General features: G+C 38.2%; 1 protein-coding gene across 4 annotated transcripts in view; it reads left to right on the plus strand.

Moving 5' to 3' along the window:
* LOC143510480 (calcium-activated potassium channel subunit alpha-1-like) overlaps window positions 1-26806 on the plus strand; it is a 90596-nt gene that overhangs the window by 46219 nt on the left and 17571 nt on the right. For 2 of the 4 annotated variants that reach the window (XM_076999870.1, XM_076999872.1), the window contains exons 6-29: window positions 1271-1346; window positions 2290-2365; window positions 2608-2778; window positions 3796-3887; window positions 5796-5906; window positions 6278-6383; window positions 6824-6906; window positions 7027-7096; window positions 8092-8247; window positions 8843-8952; window positions 9039-9107; window positions 9465-9551; window positions 10261-10337; window positions 11570-11743; window positions 17379-17411; window positions 18001-18072; window positions 18523-18613; window positions 19178-19274; window positions 23118-23342; window positions 23646-23838; window positions 24014-24118; window positions 25407-25490; window positions 25890-26020; window positions 26191-26385. In XM_076999870.1, the coding sequence (XP_076855985.1) occupies window positions 1271-1346; window positions 2290-2365; window positions 2608-2778; window positions 3796-3887; window positions 5796-5906; window positions 6278-6383; window positions 6824-6906; window positions 7027-7096; window positions 8092-8247; window positions 8843-8952; window positions 9039-9107; window positions 9465-9551; window positions 10261-10337; window positions 11570-11743; window positions 17379-17411; window positions 18001-18072; window positions 18523-18613; window positions 19178-19274; window positions 23118-23342; window positions 23646-23838; window positions 24014-24118; window positions 25407-25490; window positions 25890-26020; window positions 26191-26385 (2684 nt within the window). The remainder of the gene's footprint in view (window positions 1-1270; window positions 1347-2289; window positions 2366-2607; window positions 2779-3795; window positions 3888-5795; window positions 5907-6277; window positions 6384-6823; window positions 6907-7026; window positions 7097-8091; window positions 8248-8842; window positions 8953-9038; window positions 9108-9464; window positions 9552-10260; window positions 10338-11569; window positions 11744-17378; window positions 17412-18000; window positions 18073-18522; window positions 18614-19177; window positions 19275-23117; window positions 23343-23645; window positions 23839-24013; window positions 24119-25406; window positions 25491-25889; window positions 26021-26190; window positions 26386-26806) is intronic. The other 2 variants (XM_076999871.1, XM_076999873.1) reach the window with 2 other exon arrangements.

Raw genomic sequence — 26806 nt, forward strand, 5'->3', positions numbered from 1 at the left:
TTCAGATTAGATCACATACCCGCTGGAAGGTTTCTGCATGCTTTCTGCTGCATAGGGGCAAGGATCCAAATCAGGAAGGAACACTGTTCATCATGATCCCCTCAAAGATGTTGGTTAACATCAGGCATGACATCAGGCATCTGTGTCACACGCCCTGAGACCCATGCTAATGCTCACAGATGCAAAAAAGTGCCCTCGACACCACATGAAGATGGGACCAGGCCCTGTGCAAGTGGGCTAGAAGGACTGGGGTGAGGGGCAGGGCAACTTTGGTCCATTCTTCTCCTGCACCCATGGCAGGTGCTGCAGGGGTAAGACAGAGGAGCCTACCGGTCCCTCCCCCATCAGTGCACACTTCTCCACATTTCGACATTGTGTGGAACAGCCATAAAAAATATACATGGTATGGTTAATTGCAAACTTTCCTCAGAATATTATGTGAGCTTGTTTGCTCAACTTCCATAATTTGCTTTTTAATATAGGAAATTTGAATATAAGACTAAGATTAATTGTTAAAATGAATTGTTAGAATGTCTTAATTTTTTTTAAACCATTCAAACCTTGTAACAATATCACATACATTCTCTCTTATGTTTATGTACATATGGCCCATTATTATAGAAACGTTACAGAGCTTCAGGGATAGTCACTTTCCAAAATGATTTGCTGTGGATGTATTGTGTTCTTAACTTTAGTTTATTATTTTAGATTCAGGTAATTTTATAGTGTAAACTTTATTTTAATTGCCACGTGTGTGTGTGCGTGCGTGCGTGCGTGTGTGTGTGCGTGCGTGCGTGCGTGCGTGCGTGCGTGCGTGCAGGCGTGTGTATGTGTGTGTGTGTGCACATGCATGTGCAGGAAGTAGTTTGTTTGGCTGTAGTTTTCAGTTGTTTAGCAGTTTAAGAAGTGGCACTGATGTTGTTTTACATCCCTGGGTATTTACCCACTTCACAGGGCCAAACTTCATCCCTCATTCTGCTATATCAATCTATCATTAGACACCATTCTATAAATTGTCAGCATAGCAATGTGTCCTGTCTTCTCTTAGAGATACTTTTTTGGGTAAGATATTTTGTTGAGGTTTTTTCATCTCTGAGAGCTTCATTTCTCACCGTGGCTGAGAGACTACAACTTGTGCAATGAATTTGTGCGATATATCTGGTTTAAGCATCCTTATATTCACCGTATACAAGCTGGTAGTGGTATATTACATGATGGCTGAATTTGTTCTTCCTGTGTTTTTGTTTGTTTGTTTTGTCTTTCCATGCAGGCTTGCGTTTTTTAAGGGCTTTAAGATTGATACAGATCTCAGAAATATTACAGTTTTTAAATATTTTACAAACTAGGTAAGTGCATGGTTTGCTTTTCTGTGCATGTGATAATTATTGAATTGAATTAGTATTTACTGAAATGTCTCTTCATAGCATCTGTTCATGACATTCAGCATTTATTTGGTCCAAACGTATTTCTAGCCAGTAGATAAAAGCCATGTTGAATGTTTACTGATCTTCAGTTCATTCAAAATATGTAATTAACTTTATATCTTGACTAAGTTATAAAATTATTCTGTCACGTTCATGAAATCACAAATTATAAGGAATATAGTGTTTGCAAATGTTTTATATATTTACATACAAATGTTTTCAAGCTTCCTCACAAGATTCTTAACATGACTCTACCTGACTCTACCTGTGTTGCTTTTTTCTCTTATTTCTCTATTTTTGTAATACTTCTATTTTGGTGCTGTTAAAATAGACCTAAGTAGCACCTGCACCGTTTCCTCTAATTCTTTTCATAAAAGCAACACGAGTCTGTAATTGTGTTTTGTATGAGTTTGTTACTATGTGTACCCTTGGTCTAATTTATGAAAGATAATTACAGCTTTAAAGAATATTCTAGAACTTAACTTCTAAAAGGTGTTAATGTTTTAGTTGTAGTTACAGGTAACACTGTATAACCTTTTTTAAACCTCTGTAGGGCAGTTTTTGATTCAGTAAATATCCTGTGATCATGACCTACACCTAAAGTGTGCGTGTGTGTTTGTATGTGTTTGTGCTTTGTGTATAAGACCAAAGTATATGACCTGGTAAAAACTCTCAAAAGTGCTTGGAATAGCTACGTTGGATTACGCACTAAAGCATTTAGGAATGTACTCAGTCCTCTGAATAAACCAATCATTCATTTCCATGTAGACCTTACCGGCCAAGTAAAAAAAAACGTCTCTCACCCTTTTCTTTGTGAGATTATTTTTAGTGAGCATTCACTGATTTACTGATTTGTTTTCTGCAGCAATTCCATAAAGTTGGTGAACTTGTGTTCAATCTTCATAAGTACATGGCTAACTGGAGCAGGCTTTATACACCTGGTAAGGTCATAATCCCAACACATTCATCAAGAGGAAATAGTACAGCCTTTATGAGCTTTTACTAGTTATTCAGAATTTCCCCACTGTCCCAATGAGAAGCTCAAATATACAGTGAATTCATGTGACAGTGTGTACTTGACCAATATTTTTTCATGCACTCTAAACCTAAACATGTAAATGCCACTGAATGAAAATAACTCTATGTTTGTTGAAAGACATTCAGTGTTTATTTTATGTTCCAGGTGGAAAACTCAGGGGATCCTTGGGAAAATTTTGAAAATTCCCAGTCTCTTACCTACTGGGAATGTGTTTATCTGCTCATGGTAACCATGTCCACGGTGGGATATGGCGATATTTATGCTAAAACGGACCTTGGGCGCGTTTTCATGGTGTTTTTCATCCTCGGTGGTTTGGTAAAACAACAAATCCCATAATTCTTCTGTCCTTTTTGCTTTTAAGTTCCATGGTCACTGTAATCACATCCGCAGCCAGTGTATCCTTGAATACCAGAGCTGGATGCAGATTCTACTTCATACGATTCCAGCACTAATCTTAGCTCCGCCTATTCCATGCATACCTCCTGAGACTTCTAGCCTTCATTGTATGTTATAGTTCTTAATAACAGCTCCTCCAAAATGATATTTAATGTTTTTTGTGCCACCAGATTATTGTTCATTTTCCCCTTTTGTGTAAGTTAACTGGCACCATCAATTTGTAGATCTGCTCTTACTTCAGAACCTTCAGTTGTACATGTCCCACCCCTTGTTCTATTTTCCTAAACTCCAAGAAACTTTATCAAGGGTTGATACATGTCCTGATTCTGTGGAGTGCAGACTATGATAATGTTTGAATGCAGAAAATCAGAAGTTTACTTTTATTTGAAATACTTAATTGTTAAATTGAATACATTTAGCTATTTATGGTGTTTTAGCACTATAAGCAGCAATGCTAATAGCTGAGGTTTTGTTGATTTGCTTGTTTTGAATGGGTATCATTTCTGTGCAGTTATGTCAAATGAGGCAATGCTATCCACTCAGCCCTTGCATGAGTGTTTGTTGGACTACAAACATGGCTCTTGAGGGGTACTGCTCCTGTGCATTACTGCATTTCTCTGCTTTACTTAAGATTCTCCCTAAAATACATAGTGGTAGTCATCTGAGGCTCTTCCATATAGCCTAAACCTGGGATTTTTGATGAACACATAAGAATGCTTTTTTTTTCTTCTTGCTTCATCAAAAAATATTCCAACTGCTCAAAATGTTCAATCAAACTTTTCTTTTACCCTTTTAACCTAATTTTGTCATTACAAAAATTGCATTTTAATCTATTTTACTTTATACCTCTCTTTCTCCTGTTTTATAGAAATCCTCTGTAGCTGAAACCTTCTCAGACTTTTTAGTCTCTTCCTCTGTCTCCTGTCCTCTTCTCAGGCCATGTTTGCCAGCTACATCCCTGAAATCATAGAATTAATAGGAAACCGCAAGAAATACGGTGGTACCTATAGTGCAGTGAATGGGAGAAAGTAAGTACTGTGTGTGTCTGTTCCGCCTCGACTGCTACAGACCCCGCCTGCATGCCTGTGTCTCTGTGTCTTGTGCATGTAGGCCATGTTTGCTCGCTACGTGCCAGAAATCGCTGCTCTCATCCTTAATCGGCAGAAATATGGAGGGACTTATAACTTGACCCCAGGCAGAAAGTAAGTCATGCTAACCTGTCAAAATGTTTCCATAGTACACTGACACAAGAAATAGCTCAGTTGCTTTGACAAAGGTTGGTTTTTAAATGTTTGATTAGGAAGTCTGATTTCAAAGGAAGAATACAGCCTCCTTCCTCTGAACTCAGAGATTCCGGTTTGACTTTTGGAAACAGCATCACTCTGTGTCTGAGGGTCTAGGTGAAAGGACATACGCCATTCTATTGCTTATTGTGTAGTGTGTTTGCCACCATCGCTTGCAAAGTTGCTTTTGACATAAAGTTTGAGCTTTTGTGTTCATCTATGGGTATCGATGCTATAAAGTATGTCTACTTTAACCTGTTTCAGTTGGTTTTGTAGTGTTGCATTGAGAAACTTTTGCATTAAGATACAGCAAGGTGTAGAAGTAAAGACACTTTTGTTAAGGATGAACAAGGACTGATTACCAACAATTCAGCACAGATATAAAAATGCTGCTCACACATATCGGAAATATACAGACTTTTATTCTAGAATTATTAAATATAGGCTTAGGAAGGTGGTGATGGAACATGTGTGACTGTAGTGTTCAGTTGCGCAGTCACAATCAAGCCGAACTTTAGGTTTGTTAAAGCAACAGTTGCATTTTCTATTTAAAGGTGCCTTAGAATGGAAAACTTTATTTACTTTACCATCATTAAATTCATGGGCCAAATCATAGAGTTGACCAAAGTCAAACCATCAACCATCTATATAGACATCAAGAAAACTATTTAAAATACTGAATAAAGGTGTTCTAGGGTGCCTTTAAGTAACATTATGTGGAACCAGGACTACATGGAACCAGAAGAGCATGATTTTTTTCTCACGTTATGCTAAATAAATCCTGTAACTGAATGGCCCATATGACACACTGTACTGTATTTAATAAGACTACAATCACAGTAAACAGTGGCTTAATCATCTACAGTTTTACTCTAATATATGTCAGTAAGACAAACAGAGAAATCCCAAGGCAGCAAGTTCACACCACACCATATATACTGTAGTGGAAAATGTCTTCGCTGATTTTACAGCCCAGCAAATGAAGGCAGTCATTGATGAAGGCAGTTTTAAAGGCAAGGCAAGGCAATTTTACTTATATAGCACCTTTCATGCACACTGGCAGTTCAAAGTGTGAAATAAAGGAGCAGTCAGTCATTTTTACCAACATAAAGTAGCAATCACTTTATCACTTTGAATCACTTTGCTTTGTACTCCCCAAATAAACCAATTTTTGTTTCATAGAGTGGCTCCCCCCACATGAAGGTGGCCATGATTAAAGTGATTCATTTATCTCTGATACATCCAGGCTAGTAGGTGTCAGTATTATGGCTAGTATGTATTTCATCTCCAGAATCACTAGAGAAAATGACTTGCTCCTTTAAAATTTAGAGTACAGTTGAAGGTACATCGTTTTTATATGTTTATGAGGTGAAGGGGTACAGATACAGCTCACAGGTCTTTTTTTGTTTAAAGGTTTGTATTTGAAATTTACAAATTAGAGGTGGGTGTTAGTAGCTATGTTCCTTTATAAAAGAGTCACAGCTTTCATTGTGCATAGAATCTTTTATTACATTTGTTCCCCAGTGAGATTACCAGAAAAGAAGCCAATATGAGTCACTGAAGTAACTGCACTTTAAAGACTCATGTTGCTATCTTTTTAAAAAATATATTTTTGGAAGCAAATCGTGTGACTTTACAAATTTTGTCTCCCAGGCATATTGTGGTATGCGGTAACATAACTTTGGAAAGTGTTTCCAACTTCCTGAAAGACTTCCTACACGAGGACAGGGATGATGTTAATGTAGAAATTGTTTTTCTTCATAAGTAAGTACCACACAGATATGTAAAAAGGAAAATCACTGGAAATAGTCAAAGATGAAAACAGTGGTTACTATTTGATGAGCCTGTTTTTGACAGTACAAGAGCTGTTGGATTTGTTATAACATGTAAATTGTATGAGTTGTCTGAGTACTAAACCATTGTAACATTAAACCACAGGACACACCATTTCAAAATAGCACCTGCCAGCAGAGATTTGTTCTTGATATGTTCCACAGAGGTTAATAGAGAACAACTAATCAACTTTGTTATTGTTGTGACAACTGTGATTAGAAGTTGACTGCATTCCTGTAATCAGACACATCTGTATTCCTTTGTGTCTCCATTCACATACTCTGTTGTTTTGTGTGTTACAGTATTGAACCTAATCTTGAGCTGGAAGCCTTATTCAAACGCCACTTCACTCAGGTGGTATTCTTCCAGGGTTCTGTCCTAAATCCCTACGATCTCGCTCGAGTCAAGGTAAGGAGGTCTGCTTCTTGGAGAATAGATTTTACTTTTGTTCAGGTGTTAGATATTCGAAAATGCTGTAAAGTTCCACAGCTGAAAGCTGAAACTTCTAAAAGAAAGCCACTTTAAAAAACAAATTACCTATTTCTGTTCCTAGTCCATTAATAAATCTCACTGTTTATCAGTCTCTGTGTCTCCTCCCTTGTTTATAAAGCCAATAAATGTTCAAATGTTCACTTACTGTAGATTTGTTCAAGGCTTTTGTGTGATTATAGCATGACCTCTTGACACTCTGATTGTGACCACCGTTTAGTCACTGGGCAGGCGAAGGAAAAGGGCCCCTCATTCAGCTGTTACAGTTATGGGTGTTTGGCCTTAAGCAGCATGTGGCGCAGCTGGGACCAAACACTGAAAGCTACTTGACAAATACTCTTTGTTGTGTACTGTTGTAGATCGAACTAGCAGATGCCTGTTTGATTATAGCTAATAAATACTCTTCAGACCCTGATGCAGAGGATGCCTCAAATATCATGAGGTAAAATATACTTACCGATTTTAAATATAAGTATTTTAGTCTCTCATATTTCTATTAGCAGAACAAAAACTCAGACAAAGTTTGACTTTTACTACTGACTTTCCATGTGTATTTGTCTAGAGTGATATCCATCAAGAACTACCATTCAAAGATACGCATCATCACCCAGATGCTGCAGTACCATAATAAGGTGAGAATGTCACATTACAAGGGCACTTACACAGATGATTGTGAGTCTACAGGACTGTCCCAAGAGATCTTTTCATACAGCACTAAATGCTAACATTTTGATATACTGTTATATATTGATAGTGGTTTAGAAGGGTTAGTTCTGTGGATTTAAACATATCAATTAATAAAGGTTTATCGATGTAAATGTGTCTCCACATTGTCTAGTATCAGGCTTGATACTGCATAGAAAACATCTGATAAAGTTACAGCTGGAGCTGTTTGCTTTAGTCAGTTTCTAGCCTTCAGTGATGCCCTGGCTTTTGTTGGCGAACCATTGTCAGCCTATCAGTGACCTAAATGTATAAAAATGCTGTGGTCAGAAACTGACCAGTGATGTGTGGGACTGATGAAGGCAGACAATCTGTGCATGGCAACAGTCTGTATAAGTAGACCAACAATACACACCTGTAGGTTTAAGGTAGGTGGTCCAAATGAATGTTTAACTTATCCAGGGATTCTGACCGAAGTTTAAGCTTTACAAATCGCAGCCATTGTTAACATATTTTATGTGCGTGTAAAAGCGTAACTTCTAGGTGAGGAGTCAGTAGCTACATTAAATCCATTCAGGACAAGCGGTTTCATCAGAGTGTATGTTGGAGAGCTTGTCTGTGTGTACTTTTGTATGGGAACAATTGTATGATTAGGACCCGAAGTTTGTGTTTGCAGGACGTAAAGTGTGTGTGTGCGTGCGTGTGTGTGTGTGTGTGTGTGTGTGTGTGTGTGTGTGTGTGTATGAGAGAACATGTATGAAGTTTGTATGTGCATGTGTTTGTGAATATGCATGAGCATGTACATAAGTAGGAGCTACAGTCTCCTGTATGTGGACATGGTCATACGTGTGTGTGTGTGTGTGTGTGTGTGTGTGTGTGTGTGTGTGTGTGCCTGCGTGCGTGCGTGCGTGCGTGTGTGCCTGCACATGTGTATTGCCGGTACTAAGTGCATCTCTGGTCCCAGGCTCACCTGCTGAACATCCCCAGCTGGAACTGGAGGGAGGGTGACGATGCAATATGTCTGGCTGAGCTGAAGCTGGGATTCATTGCCCAGAGCTGCCTGGCCCAGGGTCTCTCTACCATGCTGGCCAACCTCTTCTCAATGAGGTCTGCCATTCAGGTATCTCCTGATCTCCAGTTACATATTGTTCAACCTCTTCTCCTTGAGATCCTCCATTCAGGTATCTCCTCCAGAGGTCTGGCAAAATGTTGCCCATTGGGAATGCTGTTATGTTGAAGTTTTGCTGTGTGCTGAATTGGGTTTGTGGACATTATCATTGTGTAGGTCAAAGTGATTAAGGAAGTGAAATTTTACAGGTTCCATTTGTAGGAAACATTTTTTCTAAGCTATCTTATCTAAGATAGTATATAAATGGAAAAGAACTGTGTAATTTAAATTACAAATAGATGTAGTTAGTGCAGACATATTAAACAGGCCTTTGTGCAGTTTTAAAAGATGCTGTATTTATGTGTGTATAATGGATTTTACAGATCCAGCACTTATAAGGCATACATGTTTATAGTCTGGATTGTTTTACTACATTTAATAAACTTGAGGAATACACTGTGTATTTTACTATTGTATTATATGTCAGAGGGGGCTCTATTTATGGAAATATGAATGAATCAAAACTCTGTCACATGCTCAATAGTAAATGATTTCATATTGATACTCTGTGTTAAATAACTTGAATATAAGCTTTACTCTTTATAAGATTGAAGAGGATATATGGCAGAAGTATTATCTGGAAGGAGTATCCCAAGAAATGTACACAGATTACTTATCTAATTCCTTTGTGGGATTATCATTCCCTGAGGTTTGTGAGTAAGTATTTATTCTATATTATATTATATAGAACATCACTTCATCATCACCTCCCTTCAGAAATGCTCACTGTTGTTTCCTTACAGGCTGTGCTTTGTGAAGCTAAATCTCTTGCTGATAGCCATTGAGTTCAAGTCTGATCAGAGAAATGTCAGGTGAGTGGACTTGCTCATGTGCAATTTTAGCCTCGTTCTGTGATCTGTAGCACATGTTTGCTTTCAGCTTTATCAATTCATGCTGTGAAGTGTGTGAGCCCTGCTAAATTCCCTTGAAATATTTACTGTGAAATGAAGTGTGAAATGAAGGTGTCTAGAAAAGCTCTCTCCACCCACTATACTGATCCTCTAAACTGATCCTGGGGATGTTGTTGCTAATACTGGCAGTGATTGAAAATGTATAGTGCTAAAATGCTCATATGTTATGTAAGACAAAATGTATTCCAAATCCAAAGCAGTCATGGTTGGTTTCATTAAGAGTGTGTGTATATGTGTGTGTGTGTATGTGTGTGACAGTATGATGATTAATCCAGGAAAACATGTGAAGTTGCAAGATAAAACACTGGGGATCTTCATCGCCAGTGATGCCAAAGAAGTAAAGAGGTAGAGAGATAGATTCCAAAATGGTGAATGATATCAGTTGCATTTTAAAGGGGATTTCACCTTTTTAAACACATTTTAAAGGGGATGTCACCTTTTTAAACACATCCGAACAGAACTAAGGTTTATGCCTTTAATAATTAATCACTTAAGATAGTCATATCAACCGCTGGAATAATTTGTTAAAAGGAATTAAAATAAAAGCCCCTCCCCAATGAACTCGATTCAGTTGCAACATACATATTACACATATTGTTCACATAACAATTGACACAGACATTATGTTCCTCATAATGACTTTCTTGACATTTTTGTTCATGAAAATAAATTTGTTCATTATGTTGACCATTGTAAAGGAAAGTAGGTATTTAATTAGTAAAAAGTAGCATTTCTTTACTGTTTTATTTTACAAGCAAGACAAGGCTCCTGCCTAAGTCCTGCATTGCTTTAAACAGATACTGTATCTAATAAACTGGCTAAATAAATCAGTGTAATGAAAAATGTGTCATCACTATAGATGATGCTGACATTATATTCCTAATCTATGTGGATGATCTAGTTTTATCACTTTCAACTCTTAAGGCAAGCTCATCAAATATTCAACATTCCAGGCTCAGTATCTCAACATATTACTATCATTTACACATCAACTTTTAAAAGCACACCATACATTACCACAGGACACAAAACACTGATGTTTTAATCTCCTCAGGGCCTCTGTGTACTGTAAGGCTTGCCATGATGACATCACAGACCCCAAAATGATCAAGAAGTGCGCATGCAAACGAAGTAAGTTTACAAAAGCAGTACCTGTTATAACAAGAGCACATGTCTCCATAATATGTGTTAAAAGCCCTACAATGAGATGGGATTAAAAACATCTCTCACTATGGAAAACAGGCTGTACAGGCTCACAGATCTCAGCATGCTGCTGTCTCTGGTGTATTTGGTACTTTGTGCCCTGCGTTGGTCTCCTTATGGCTTTACAAATGCCACTGAAACACTTACAAAATTATGTCCTTGTGCAGCTTGAAACCATGTGGGCTGCTTGTTCTGTATTTACTCAAATAGTAGATGAAAGGATGATATGTCCTGTTGCCAGAGGTGTTAAGAGTTATCATTTCCCTTTAGGGTTTTTTTTTTAAGCTTTGCTTTCTTCACGGTAATTATTACTTGTTTAATTGAAGTGTCTTGTTGCAGAGTTTTTTTTTCTGTGAGGGGGTTACTGAGCTTAATTCTTTTATTTAAAAAAACCTTTTGTTTAAAACTTTTGACTTATTCCTTTTCTGCTGCTATGGGAGCAATCTTGTTGTTTTCCATTGTGAGGAAATCTGGTTCTATCTATAATGTGAACCAGATTGATACTGGACATTGCATGTGTCAGTATAAGTGACACATTCTTCTACACTGTCCACTCACTGGCTATGCCATATTGAAAACATTCCTGAGGTATAAATCCTTTTTTCAATAGTTTGACCCAGTACACAGTAAAAAATAATTCCATGTTATCATCTTTGAGTCACCAGCATTACTGCAGTATTTAATAAAGCCCTTGAAGTTCACTCTTACTCCAAAGCCGTCTCCTAAACCAACCACTAGGGGGCAATCAAGGTCAGTTATTGGTGGTGATTACTCCTTGAACTTCACAAGCCAACAACAGATGAGTCTGTGCCACTGCTGTCATACATGTGCATGATGCATTAAAGCATTTAAAACCTGTGTATCCCTTAGTACATTATCCCCATAACAGAGAAAGCTGGCTAAGAACTACTGATGATCTTGACAATTAAACATATGTCCTTAGATTCCTCTTACTGCTTTTCACCACATCATCCATGTTGCCCTACAACTTACTCTCACTGTTCTAGTAATAACAGTAAATCAAACTTGCACACTCTAGGAAACTCTTCAGTCATTATGAAGGTGTGCCTCAGGGCTTAATACTAGATCCCACTATAGATTTTCCTGCAATGCTGTTAACCTCCTCCTCTCCCTCTCCACTCCTCCACTCTCAACTCCAGCTAACAAGGCTGGCATTCGCCGGGTGCGCCTGACAGGCTGTTTAGATTGCAGCGAGGTGGAGCATGGCTGTTCATGCGTCTCCCGCAGTGCCCATAGAAGTGCGGAGACGCCACCACGTGCATTTCCCCTCTCTCCCACCTCTCTTAGTGATAACTTGCCAACTTTGCGCTCCTGTAAGTCTTCCGTCGTCTCCTGCTTCACCTGCTGCTCCTGTGCGTAGTGTACATAATGATGTGGCTATTGCATCTGCTGTTCTGAGACATTTGTACTTCTTGGCGTCCTGTATCTGCCATGGGCTTTTGGGTCAATTCTGCATGTTTTAACTATGCTCAGGGTCAGGCATTCAATCAGATGCAGGCACCTTAATATCACTGACTAACCCTAACCTTGTTTGTGTCTTAGGTAATTAACACAGTGTTCTGCTGAAATATGCTTTCGCTGTTACAAAGAAAAATGTTCCTTATATTCTTATTATATGTAGTAGGATGTACAGGACCTTTTTTGTAACCTGTCTATTACTTTTTGTGAACTTTCTGGAACTTTCATGACCTCACAAATTTCATATAATTTATAACTAGCACTCCCATGTGTTTGAAGCAATCACATTGCAGGAATTTGTCACATAATTATATCCATGCTTCAGTGTGCATGAATAGTGCATAAGTAATAAGGAAATGTAAGTCACGAGTCCTGACTGAATGGAATTTACATGACCGCCAACAATAGATAAAAGAGGTCAGTTTTTGGGATGGTATTGGTATATGAGACAGGTTTTTTGTTTGTTTTTTCTCAACTAAGACTGGGGTGGTCATTCCCCTCTCTGACACTCACAAAAACAGGAAAGCATTTTTCATTATTACTCTAGGGTCTCCTTCTTTTTCTGAAATCTGGGATATGAAAAAAAGGACTGAATCACGTGCCATGTGTGTAAGGTTTTCTCTCTGACATCCTCTTATTGCTTCAGATGTGGGTACCTAACATTTATTTGTCATTGCACATATGCCTTCCCTACTCAGATATACTTTTGTTGAGTAATGTAGAAAGATGCTGAAGCTTTAATGTTAATAATACCTTGCTAAACTTTCACTATTTGTAGTACAACCTTTAACCTTCCAAATGCATGTTAGTTGAGAAAATAACATATTGAAGTTGTTAAACATTTGCTCAAAAACCTCCTATTAAAGTAGGCTAGGTCATAGTGGATGTTCAAAGGATTGTGGACAAGAATTAAAGATACCACTCCCAGGAACTCCAGTCTAGACATCTCTCAAGTTCAGCAAAGATGTTTGTTGTTGTTGTAATTATTTGTTACAATAAATTCCAATCAAAATTATTTAGATTTACACCTAGTGTTTAATGTTTTAAATCCTATTCTAATTTGTCTCTGCTCTCATATGTTCCATAAAATATTTGTTTCACTTATTTATTGCCACATCTAATTTTTGTCCACACGATTAAATAATTACTGGATATCTTTTTAAACAGTATCAGTTAAAATAGGTATTTTTGTTAGGCTAATGAACACATCCAGCAACAAATAATTGTATTTGTGAGCAAGAAGATTTTACTAATGACTTTTTATGTACAGTTGTAGATCTCCTAACCAATGCAGTTGTGGTAGGGTTACTTAACTTTTTACAATTTAATATTCCATGTTAAATGCAATTAGGAAATAAAATAAAACAGTCAATGTATGTTTATTTATTTGTATGGGTAGTAAAACCATTTCAGACCACTCTGTCCATTTAGTATGGATTCATAATCCTTTGTAATATAATAATAATCTTTATTTGTATAGTACATACACTACCGTTCAAAAGTTTGGGGTCACCTAGACAATTTTGAGTGTATAGAGTGTATTTTTTGATGCATTTAATGTTAGCTAAATTGAAAAAAAAAAAACTGCTTTTCTTTCAAAAATAAGAACATTTATTAGTGACCCCAAACTTTTGAAAGGTAGTGTACATACGTGGAACTCAAAGTGCTTTATAGAATAAAAAAACATAATAATAAAAGGACATAAATAATTATTAAAATAATAGAAAAACAACAATAAAATAGTGTAATAAAATGGCAAGACTAGAAAAAAATTATTAGAAGAATATAATCACATTGTATAATGGTCGTGGAGGTGACGTTGCCACAGTATACAGTGCCCTTCATAATTATTGGCACCCCTGGTTAAGAAGTGTTCTTTGACTTCTAATTAATAAATAAATAAATAAACAATTATTTTTATATATATATAACAACAATGCAAAAAAAACAGACAAATCTAAGCTTCAAGTGCCTTTATTTGGTAGGAAGAAAATCACACATTAAGAAATAAATATTTTGAATGAAATAATGTGTGCCACAATTATTGGCACCCCTGGTGTTAGTACTTTGTACAACCTCCTTTTGGCAACATAACAGCACCTAATGTTCTCCAATAATTCTGGAAAAGTACAGAAAGAGGCATCTTCGCCCATTCCTCTTTACACAACCTCTCTAAATCATCCAGAGTCCTGGGTCTTCTCCTATGCACTCTCATCTTCAGCTTACTCTCCTCTTCAGGATGTATTTATATATTTATTTTAAGGCTTTTAACACATTTTAACCGGGGGTGCCAATACTTATTGAGGGTGCTGTATTGCAAACAAATAGGCATCCTCAAACACTAGGCATCTGAGTTACCTATTTTGATTTGCTTACTCTAAATGCAACTGACTTTTATATTAATTAGCATTTCCTTGGAAATGAGCTTTGTTCTTATGAATTTCTGTGACCTCACAGAAGTATAATACGCTGTCCCACAAAGGTCAATACTAGGCCCGTTATTATTCTCATTATATATGCAATCATGCACACTTATTCAAAAGTAGCTATCATGGGTGGTGTTCAGTTATAGCTGTTAACCCTGATGATGCACATATACTGTGTAAAGGAAAAAAAAATGGATACTAACTAATGTTTTCCTTCTGAATGCTGATGCTAATGTGCTCCTTCTGAATGAGCAAATTATCTATCGAAAGAGAAAATATATTCTATATATATATATATACTAATTACTAATTATATACTAATATTCTAAATATATATATACTAAATCTTCATGGTATTTTAGTAGCACCCCAAAAAACTAGTTGTTCTTATTGATCTCTCAGTTGAAATTCACATATGTGATGTATATCCGCTGTGAGTCATGACAAACATGTATGTGAGGAGGTACATATGCAGAGCCTGCAAATGAAATGTTTAATTAAAGTTACCAAAACTACATAACAATGCATTTACTACTACAAAAGGAGCCAACATAACTTACAATGACTGGGAAATGGTATTGCAAACAGGTTTAAATAAGGCATGACATTATTACATAACAGTCCCTAGGTGGTGTGGAGAATAAGGGAGAACAACGCCCAAGGGAGACAGAAAACAAAAGGAAAGGAAAACAAAAGCATTTGTATGGCTCCTAGACTTAGTAAGTTTAATGCAAGTGATACAGCTTTCTCCTATATAGCCCTTCAGTGTTGATCAGTGTTAATGGTGTTATCCAGACATTTCATGTGTTCACTTGGGTTTGGGACAATGATGTGGGTGGAATGCAATGTCTTGATGTCTTGGACATCGTTGTTCATGATTACAAAACTAACAACTGTCATGGTACATCCCCTGACCCCTCCCTTCAGGCGTGTGTGTGTGGCCTTCGTCCATTTATGCCTATATATGTATACATTTACATTTACGGCATTTAGCAGACGCTCTTATCCAGAGCAACTTACAAAGTGATTTTATTATTTTTTATATTATTTTATTTGGGTGTGGTTCAACAGTATGTACATGTGTTCATCTGTCTCACCTATTGCTTGTCTCGTTATAGTTATGCATTGCACTTGGTTCATGTTTATATTAATTTATTTAATGTTTGTCGATGTTGTGCTTGTCACTCATCTTTGTCAGAGTCAAAGCCCTGTTGCGTCTGTGTCTGTCTTCCATGTCGTTAAGTGCCACCACGCTGCATAATAAATGCTATTTGTGCAAGAGCAGTGCCTCGGTTTTGGCATTCCCTACACCCTCCTCATTACAACACCTTATGTTCTTGCCTTATTTGCATGTTACTGCAGAGATGATGCCAACACTGGATTGGACCTGTTCATTGATGAAAAAACTCTGACATTAAAATTATTCAGAAAAAGTTCTGGTGCTAGTAGATGAGCTGGTGCTACCACAACCATAATGCCACCCCTTCTACTCCAGTTGGTGCCAAAGCAACTCTATAATAATCTTACAAAAACATCCACTGTACAGTAAGCGCAGAGTTGTAGAATGAGGGGTCATCCTTCTTTTTGTATCATAGAGTAATTATTTATGTGGAATAACAAAATGTTTTGAGTGTTTCGGTTCAAATCAAAACTTTTTTCCACAGATGCATGTCATTTATTCATCCTTCGATTGGTGGCAAATGACACCTCATTATGGTTAAAGATCTTTACTTTTAAGGCATTCACACCCTTCATTTATTCAGTGAGGTAATCCTGGGCTGGCTATTCTACAATTCAGTATGAAGTTTAGGTAAACATAGAATGCCATCTTCTGAATTCACCCCAATCCTGTTAATCAAATTTCAAACTTTGCATGCTTCAGGTGTTTTCATTTATTCAATAGAGGGACTGAAATAATTCATGCTTTTTGTGAAAGCAGTCAAGATGTTTTATATTTTTTTAAGGTAGGAGCTTGATTGTTGACCATTGCCAAGTGTCCATTGTGTGATATGACCCACAGTGTAATGGGGGTCGGGCTGCAGTTTTATGATCTCATGCATGAAATATCAGAACAATGATGGATGCCCTGAACAAGAGGAGGAAACACTGACACCTACACAAAAAAAGGAGCAAGAAACAAAAAACAAAAATGTTGCATACCAACACCCTCCCAAAAATGACTTTTTTTCTTTGTTGGCAAAGAGCTTGTCCATTCAGTCAGGACTAGTGAGCACCATGTAGCTGATTATTATCATATGTGCAATTCACTTATAATAAGTGTGAAGATTGAGGATGCAGTGTCGAGTTGCATGTTTAGTTATACAAGTACTAATTGTCGGCTCTACCAGCGCTTAACAAACATACCACTCATACCACTCACAAACACATACCATACTCAGGTCAACGCGTATCAGACTCACACAGATGAGCACAGGACAAGACTAACACACACAATATATACCTAACACATAATGTAACACATTAGATTAACGAGCCGGGTGAACACACATGGAAGTTCATATATATATATACACACACACACACACACACACAGACATCAACACATGCCCAAGGGAGGGAACTGGGGCTGTATTGTGACACCACTGCTGGACAGGAAGCATGGATATGATTATAATGTTGCAAATGTCGGCTGTGTGATCACTTTAAATACAGGGGAGTTACAGTGATATAATATATAGAGGGTTGGGTCATGAAAGTGCATAAAAAGTCACAGATCTGACAGTTTACAAAAAAGGTTTTTAAGCAAAAAGCAGAATGTTAGTTGTGTTCTAATGTTCTGTCCTTGTGGTCTCTTTTTCATGGTTTTCTCACCATCTCATTTTGATTAACAGCTGCTGCCTGTGTTCTCATGAGTTTGTCTCTAACCATTAGGCTCTTTAAGGACAAGGCTTCTGCTGGGGTCTTTAAGGGGTCTCACCTGGGCCGTAATCTGATTTCTGTCATGTCTGTGACTTGCCTTATTTGTTCCAGTCCAATTATTGTTCATCAGTTCATTGGAAATACATTATACCAGTCAACCTTTTTTCTGTTTGTCTTTTTGCAGCTAAAAATAACTATAATGGATATGTCAAATCCAGTAAGTAATTTCTCCCTCTCCCTACCTACCTGGAGTTATTTGTGTGGTGTTTACATTCAGCCCACATACCTTTTCTATTGGCCTTTGATATTGTTTGGTTCTCTTCACTGAAAATGTTTTTTATAAACAAAAATACATTTCTTAGTAAAGACATTCAATTGTTTGTCTATCCAAGAGTTCTTAATTTGCAGTGAATTGGAAGTGAATCTAATTGATTTTTAGTAGAATTACAAAATAAAATATAGCTAAATTATCATTTTTTAAATTAGTAATTAATCACCATGTAAACATTTGCATTTGTATTTGCATTGTAGACAGTGTTTGTGCACTTTAGCTCCATCTGTTGTCTATATTGGAATTATATTTATTTATATAATTATAAGCTTATATTTTTTTGTGTGTGTGTGTATATATATATATATATATATATATATATATATATATATATATATATATATATATATATATATATATATATATATATACGAGAACTATCCATTTTATAATGAAGCATTAACTACCTCTACATATTTTGCTACAGTACATAGCACTTTTCGCCTTTTGTGTATCTGTGTGTGTAACGGAATAGATGCTGACACAGAGGTAGGATCCATAAGCAGAGGGACTTTGAGGCAGAGGCAGTATGCAGAAACCAAGGCAGGCAAGTATGATTAGGAACAATCAGATCTCAGGAGATGAGGACCTCTGGTGGTCAGTTGTGGGATTTTCTGATTCATTACTGACTGTGTGTGTGTGTGTGTGTGTGTGTGTGGCCTGCCTCGTCATTGTTGTGCCTCCCTTCTACTTACTAAGTGTTTCTAGTTCTGCTTATGTCCTGCTGCCAAAGATTGTGGCAAAAACAACAACAATAAAAACCCCAGTTTGATCAATATATCATTTACAGATATGCTGGATTCTCCATTATGTTGGAGAGCATATGAAATTTAGTGAGTGATATTGATCATCATAATGGTTACCTTCTGAAAACTGGGACAAAATGTTGTCAAAAACATCATTTTGGGCTTTGAAAAACACTAGTTCTGGCTGTGTATGTCACATAAGCAGGTTAGTGTGGTGTCTTGAAGCCAAGGTCATGCCTGTGTCATTGTAGTTGAGCAGTCGGAATCCCCTCTGTCATCCAAGAAAAAACAACAGAATGAAGGAATGAGGGATTCAATGAGTTCTTCTCCACAAAACACAAGGTAACTGCATGTGTGTTCATGCGTGTGTGTGTGCTCTAACACAGCTACAGTGATCACTCTGCTTTCCTGTGGCCCTACATTTAAGGTTTTGGGCTCTGATCAGTGAAAGAACTGCTGTTCAATTATGGAACATGTTAATAAAGATGGACTGCAGAATAATGAATGAATGCTTTATTCACCGGTGACCTTCACACAGAGGGAGATGAGCAGTGAACAGGATATCACTCAGTCACATGAAAATAAATGACACAATGAAAGAGGCACTTCAGGTGATATGGAGAGAGAGAGAGAAACAGACAGAGAGAGAGAGACAGACAGACAGAGAGAGAGAAAGAGAATATTTTAAGTATAGGAGCACATGCCCGTGTATTTGCATTGTGGTCTAATAGGATAATATATAATGTCTTCTCTAGAAAAATCCCTATAAAGGGGACTAAACCAGCTGAAAAGGAGGAATACTTTTGCACCTCTTCCACTTGTGGTAGTGGAGTGGTGCTTCCCATACCACCATCACAATGGTTTAGCCTGTTTTTCTCCCCTTCTTCCTGACATCATGGTCTCAAGACACCCAATGGAGATGATGGACGACAATGTGAAGCGGTACGACTCTACAGGGATGTTTCACTGGTGCCCTGCCAAAGACATTGAAAAGGCTGTACTGGTGAGTACTGTTGTAGTCTAATCCCTGCCCAGCCTTGATACTGTTAGAAACAGTAGATAATGCACCTATATGGACAATGGACATGATAAAATAGACAAGTGTATATACAATATAGGCATACCCGAAATTGGTTCATCAGTATTTATATATCAATATTTAATTTACTGACATGGGGAATTGTGGTACATGCAGGATTTGTTAATTTTGAATTAAAAATGGAAACAAACAAAGATGTTTAAATAAAATATCCCTAGAAGTGCTGCATCAACAAATACACTACCGTTCAAAAGTTTGGGGTCACCTAGACAATTTTGTGTTTTCCCTGAAATCTCATACTTTTGTTTATCAAATGAGTTGCAAAATGAATAGAAATATAGTCCAGACATTGACAAGGTAGAAATAATGTTTTTCTTTATTTTATTTTTTTATAATTTTGTACTTTAAACTTAGCTTTCATCAAAGAATGCTCTCTTAGCAGCAATTACAGCATTGCAGACCTTTGGCATTCTAGCTGTTAATTTGCTGAGGTAATCTGGAGAAATTTCACCCCATGCTTCCAGAAGCTGCTCCCACAAGTTTGATTGGGTTAATGGGCACTTTTTTCGTACCATACGGTCAAGCTGCTCCCACAACAGCTCAATGGGGTTGAGATCTGGTGACTGCGCTGGCCACTCCATTATCGATAAAACACCGGCTGCCTGCTTCTTCTCTAAATAGTTTGTGCATAATTTGGAGGTGTGCTTTGGCTCACTGTCCTGTTGCAGGATGAAATTGGCTCCAATCAAGCGCTGTCCACAGGGTATGGCATGGTGTTGCAAAATGGAGTGATAGCCTTCCTTATTCAAAATCCCTTTTACCTTGTTCAAATCTCCCACTTTACCAGCACCAAAGCAATCCCAGACCATCACATTACCTCCACTATGTTTGACAGATGGTGTCAGGCACTCTTCCAGCATCTTTTCAGTTGTTCTGCGTCTCACAAATGTTCATCTGTGTGATCCAAACACCTCAAACTTTGATTCATCTGTCCATAACACTTTTTTCCAATCTTCCTCTGTTCAATGTCTGTGTTCTTTTGCCCATATTAATCTTTTTCTTTTATTAGCCAGATATGGCTTTTTCTTTGCCACTCTGCCCTGAAAGCCAGCATCCCGGAGTCGCCTCTTCACTGTAGACGTTGACACTGGCGTTTTGCGGGTACTATTTAATGAAGCTGCCAGTTGAGGACCTGTGAAGCGTCGATTTCTCAAACTGGAGACTCTAATGTACTTGTCTTCTTGCTCAGTCATGCAGCGGGGCCTTCCACTTCTCCTTCTACTCTGGTTAGAGCCTGTCTGTGCTCTCCTCTGAAGGGAGTAGTACACACCATTGTAGGAAATCTTCAGTTTCTTGGCAATGTCTCGCATGGAATAGACTTCATTTCTCAGAACAAGAATAGACTGTCGAGTTTCAATTGAAAGTTCTTTTTTTCTGGCCATTTTGTGAGTTTAATCGAACCAACAATTGTAATGCTCCAGATTCTCAACTAGCTCAAAGGAAGGTCAGTTTTATAGCTTCTCTAATCAGCAAAACTGTTTTCAGCTGTGCTAACCTACTTGCACAAGGGTTTTCAAGGGTTTTCTAAATATCCAATAGCCTCCTTACAGAGTTAACAAACACAATGTACCATTAGAACACTGGACTGATGGTTGTTGGAAATGGGTCTCCATACATCTATGTAGATATTGCATTAAAAACCAGATGTTTACCGCTAGAATAGTCATTTACCACATTAATAATGTATAGTGTATTTTTGATGCATTTAATGTTAGCTAAATTGAAAAAAAAACTGCTTTTCTTTAAAAAATAAGAACATTTCTAAGTGACCCCAAACTTTTGAACAGTAGTGTGTTCTCTTCCAGTCCTTGTATTGTGATGGAGTAGTGACTAGAGGTGTGCGAAAAAATCGATTCATATATCAAAAATCGATTGTCATTTACTACGATTCAGAATCTATTTTAAATGCCCCAAAATCGATTCTAAGTCGTGGTGAAGTCTCGCATTACGTAATTACAAAATTACACGACACTACGCAACAGATTCTGGGACACACTTACGTGCGGAAAAGTTTCATAACAAATGGAGGAAAGAGATATTCAACCTGTCCCGTCTTCATTTAAGGCAAAAATATGGGTTCATTTTGGTTTTTACCGAATGCCAGAGAAGCCCGAACTTGACACAATGTAGCTCGTGTGCAAGGCTTGTGTAACGTGGTGAGCACAGGAACGTACACATCGCGTGAAATAATATAGAGAAGGGTGGACCCAAGTGAAATAATATAGAGAAGGGTGAGAAATAATATAGAGAAGGGTGGACCCAAGTGCCAACTCGCAAGAGCAAGACGTTTGATACTTGTCAAATGTATTAGCAAGAGGGAAACGCGCACAGCGACCCAGAACAAACAAACAAAACAACGCGGAAGACTCAACGTGCAAAAGAATAGAAACAAAAACTGAGAGGGCTCGCTGTGTACGGTTACGCTGGTGGAACTGCATCCGAGACACCCCTGAGAGCTTGCAAAATGAAGCTAAAGAATTTTGGTAACAAAACAAAAAGCATTTTATTTTACCAAAGCACATTATTTTTGTTAATTAAAAGTGAAAGAAACTTTATTTTATGTATTCGTCATTCTGTCTTGCAAAGCAGACTGTAGTAGATCATGCAGATTTTATAGACTGAAGCAGAAATTTTTATAAGTCAAATCGTTTTTTGAATTGAAAATCGTTTTGAATTGAAAATCGATTTTGAATCGAATCGTGCCCCCCAAAATCGGAATCGAATCTGCGGCTCTGTCAGTTCTAACAACTGTTTTCGTTCTAAATAATAAAAGCGTATAATTAACGGCTGATATACCTTATAGATATGTATAACAGATATTGCATTAAATATTGTAACAGCTGGTTCAGTTGTGGCCCACTGAGCTAGCTAGTCGTGGGTAATATAGCCGTTTAGGTTATTGCTGGCAGAGCTATTTTAATGTGCCTTAAAGCTGTTACAGCTAATGTTGTTATGCCTACCAGAGCTGTTTTGGTTATAACCAATCAAGCTTTTTTAGATATAGCTAACAGACATTTTACATATAGCTAAAATTACTGTTTTGATCTAACAGAGCTCTCTTAGATAGGGTGTAACTAAAATGGCGAAGGATCAGTGATGGTTCTTAGCGGCTATATTGTGCTCTGCATCTTTAGTTACATCTCACATCTATTAGTTATAACTAACAGCTGGTTTGGTTGTGGCTAACAGCGCTGCTTCATGTGTGGCTAATAGAGCCATTTTAGTTGTTATCATGGATGTTTTAGTCATTGTTAAGTAGGGTGACCAAACGTCCGTATTTCCCGGGACATGTCCGTATTTCACGTCCTGTCCCGGGCGTCCCGGGATATTTTTTTAAACAGTGGAAATGTCCTGGTTTTTAAATTACGTTAATCGGGCCATTAATTATACAGGCACTAGGACCCTGAGCACGGCGCAGTATGACACGGAATCCCTGAGCCTCATCATACTCAACTGGCGGAGAACCCCCCCGCTCGACAAATTACGTTCGCCACCCCCCCGCTCGACAATTACTATTAATTTTAGTCATAGTTATTATGGACGTTCTAGTCATTGTTATTGATGTTTTAGTCACAGATAACAGATGTTTTAGTCATAGTCATAGCTAACTGCTGTCTCATTTATAAATAATAGCTTTTATTCATGGGTTTCAGAGAGATGTTTTGGCTGTAGCTAGCAGCTGATTTGTTTTAGACTGTTTTAGTTGTGCCCAGTAATTGCTAACGGCTGCTTTTTCTTTTCCCTCAGACCCGCAGTGAAGCGTCAATGACCGTTTTGAGCAGCCATGTTGTGGTGTGCATCTTTGGCGATATGAAGTCAGCTGTGGTGGGCCTGAGGAACCTGGTGATGCCTCTCAGGGCCAGTAACTTTCATTATCATGAGCTGAAGCCTATTGTCTTTGTGGGCTCACTGGACTTCCTAAAGAGGGAGTGGGACACTCTCAGCAACTTCCCCAAAGTCTCGATCTTACCTGTGAGTCTGCTCCAACTCAGTGTATTGGTTTGGTTCTGAAGTGCCTTGGCTGAATTAACATAATATATCTGTGTATAAAGTCCTTCCTGTGCAATGTCAGTCTACCACTTCAGTAAAAAATAAGTGTAGCTTTATTTAAACCATACCTTACTGTTATTACAAACTTACTTAATTACCGGTACTTAAATGACTTGACAATAGCTGAATTCAAGGATCCGCAGTAGAATTATGAAAGGGCTTACCTTGTATCAGTGTTTGAATAATGTTTGTAGTGTTGTTTATGAGGTATTTGTGTTTGTGAAGGGCTCTCCTCTGAGCAGAGCAAATCTGAGGGCTGTGAACATCAACCTGTGTGACATGTGCGTCATCATCTCAGCCAATCAGAATACTGTAGATGATACTTCAATGCAGGATAAGGAGTGCATCTTGGCCTCACTCAACATCAAATCTATGCAGTTTGACGACACCATAGGTGTGCTCCAGGCAAACTCGCATGGTACTGACACCCATAGCAGACACACACACACACACACACACACTTCCCATCCCCAAAATCAGGCACAGCCCTTACTAACAAATGTGTGCAGATAAATCACCCAGTGGTTTGCAGTGACCTGGGGGATTGACAGTTCTGTGTGGTATTGTGATGAGTGTGTGTGTTGTCTCTGCAGGCTTCACTCCTCCAGGTATGGACCGTTCTTCTGCTGAGAACAGCCCTGTGCACGGCTTGATGAGACAGACAGTTAATATGGAAAGCAACATCATCGCAGAGCTTGGTACCATACTTTCAGAGACACACACACAGCAACTCACACATGCAAAAGAACACAGAAATAATTTTTATTTTATTTTTTTTCTTTATTTGCACAATAAAAAAGAAATAATAAACACATGGGGGTGTAGCGTTCCCTCCTCTGGATATTTGGATTAAGCAGTTTCTGCCTCGGTTCCCAAACCCACTTCAGGGGCATTCTTTTTGGGGGCAGAAATATACTATTTTTTTAAATGATGCAAAAGGTTAAAATTTGATTTCTCAAATACAGAATGATACATAGAGCATGTGCGGGTTTCCTACGGGGTGAGCCGCATAACTGACATGTGTTTCAGGCTAGTAGCCCATCCACCAGAGAAATTGAGTCCTTTATGCCAACCCTTGTCTATTTTAAATGGCATATCACAAAATACGTGTCACAATATTTACATGCCACTTTCATATATTCCAAGAGTAAAACCTAATCTATATTGTTGTCACAAGACAACATGAGAACAAGTGGACACAGTGAGAAAACCGTGCGGCTCCCTAGCTCTCTTCTTAGCTCTCTGAAAGTAATCAATCAAGGAAAAACTACACCTCCCGTCTTACACGTAACCACACTCAAAAACCCTGCATAGCGCAATTCCAGTGCATCAAACGCAAAACAATTCAAATAATATAATATTTAAACATGCATTCCAAAACCATGTACATAAATCAAACAAACACCGTGTTCATCCCCAAAGAGTAACGGGGTGGCTAGTCAGGGGTGAACCATGCGAGCCACCATGTGGTTTTGGGTAGGTAGGACCCAACTGCTGAGTTTACTTGACTGGGAGTGAGAACAAAAAGGGAACAGCCAGGAGAAAGTGGAGAATCAAAGGAAAGGGGCAAAATCCCTGAACGGTTTGAGCAGGAAGAAAACAAATGATGCTGGGGGACTGGTAGCCAAAAGAAAACAACACAGAGAGGGGGACACATTAGTCCTTCTAGACTTTAGAGCCAATCGCTTCTGGAGAAGTTGAGAAAATAACCCAAGACCAGAGAGAGAGGGACTCGAGAGTAAAGAAGAAAAGAGACCTGAGCACACGCCCCGTAACCTCTACCAAAAAAAAAAAATACAGACCGAGCTGTATGCCAGAACACTGACCAACAATTCAGCAATTGGTTTCCTGGATGGAGCTGATTATATAAAGCTGTCAAACAGGTGTTGCTTGATTAGCTTGTTTTGGTTGACTCCCTCTGGTGGCCGGTGGTGTACTGGCCAGACACTGATTTGGTGTGTCTGTGTGTGTGTGTTTTGTCACTAGCTAAAGCAGACAGATTGCAGAACTCAGTGTGTGTGATACAGGATAGGAGCAAGGGTACCTCGATCCCTATGATAACCGAGCTTGGTAAGACACACCTGTTTGTGTTTGGGTGATTCTGGTAATAGTTTCAGTGCTTATATAATTTGGTGTGTGTGGGTGTATGTGTATACACGTGTGCGCATTTGCATATTAGCAGAGTTGCTTTGAGTGTATACATGTTTTGTAGGTTTTTGTAGGTAGCTTTGTATGTAAATGTACCCTTTTTGTTTTGGTGCCACATAAACTAATGGGTGTATCAACTGTCTGAAATGAAGGTTACACTGATTTTTCAGTGTAAATTCCTCAGATTTAAAATAATTGCATGAAACATTTGTCATGTCTTACGTGCATATGTGTTTGTGTCTGTTTGGTGATATTGGGGGGTCTGTCAGCATATTGTATTGAATGTATTTATATTGTGTATAAATGAATGTTTGTTCATAGTGAATGACGGTAATGTGCAGTACTTGGACCAGGATGATGATGATGACCCAGACACTGAGCTGTACCTCACACAGCCCTTCGCGTGTGGGACAGCATTTGCTGTCAGTGTGCTTGACTCTTTAATGAGTGCTGTGAGTGTTTACACACACACACACACACACACACACCCACACACACGTAAATGCATACATAAATAAGCACACAATCAGATGTGGGTGATGAAAAATTCTTTTTTTAATTTTTTATATCAGATTGACATAAAAAAACCATATTTCTGTTTTTCTTTGTTTCTCTCTAACAGACTTACTTCAATGATAACATTCTGACATTGATCCGGACGCTGGTCACAGGTGGATCTACTCCAGAACTGGAGGGTTTGTTGGCGGAGGAAAACACCCTGAGGGGGGGCTACAGCACCCCCGAAACACTGGTCAAGAGAGACAGGTGTCGTGTGACCCAGGTGGCCCTGGGTGAAGGGCCTTTTGCTGAACTTGGGGTGAGAAGGAGAAATAAAGTTGAGAAATAAGGAGAGAGAAAGAATGAGAGAGAGATAGCTGAAACCCACTTACATAACAATTACCAAAAAGCCAACAATCAGACCAAACTAAAGTATAACCAAAGAAATATGAAAAAACAATCACTTATGGGAAATTATCCACAAAACAACAGCAGAAATTTCATAAATCCAGACTGTCTGGTTATCTGACAGCAATCAAAGACTAAAAGGAAAGCATAAACGGTGTAGAGGTACAGTGAGCACAGTGTAGTTATCGTTCCTGGCAATCATAGGCAGAGCAGCCTGTGTAGAGAGAGTAGGCTGTGCTCCCACTGACAGCTGGGAGAGAGACAGAGGTGCATTTCCCAATTCAGTGTCTTAAATATGTATGAGCATTCTGTGAAAATCATCATCTGCTAGG

This window comes from Brachyhypopomus gauderio, chromosome 3 (assembly GCF_052324685.1).
Source record: "Brachyhypopomus gauderio isolate BG-103 chromosome 3, BGAUD_0.2, whole genome shotgun sequence".
NCBI classification, from domain to species: Eukaryota; Metazoa; Chordata; class Actinopteri; order Gymnotiformes; family Hypopomidae; genus Brachyhypopomus; species Brachyhypopomus gauderio.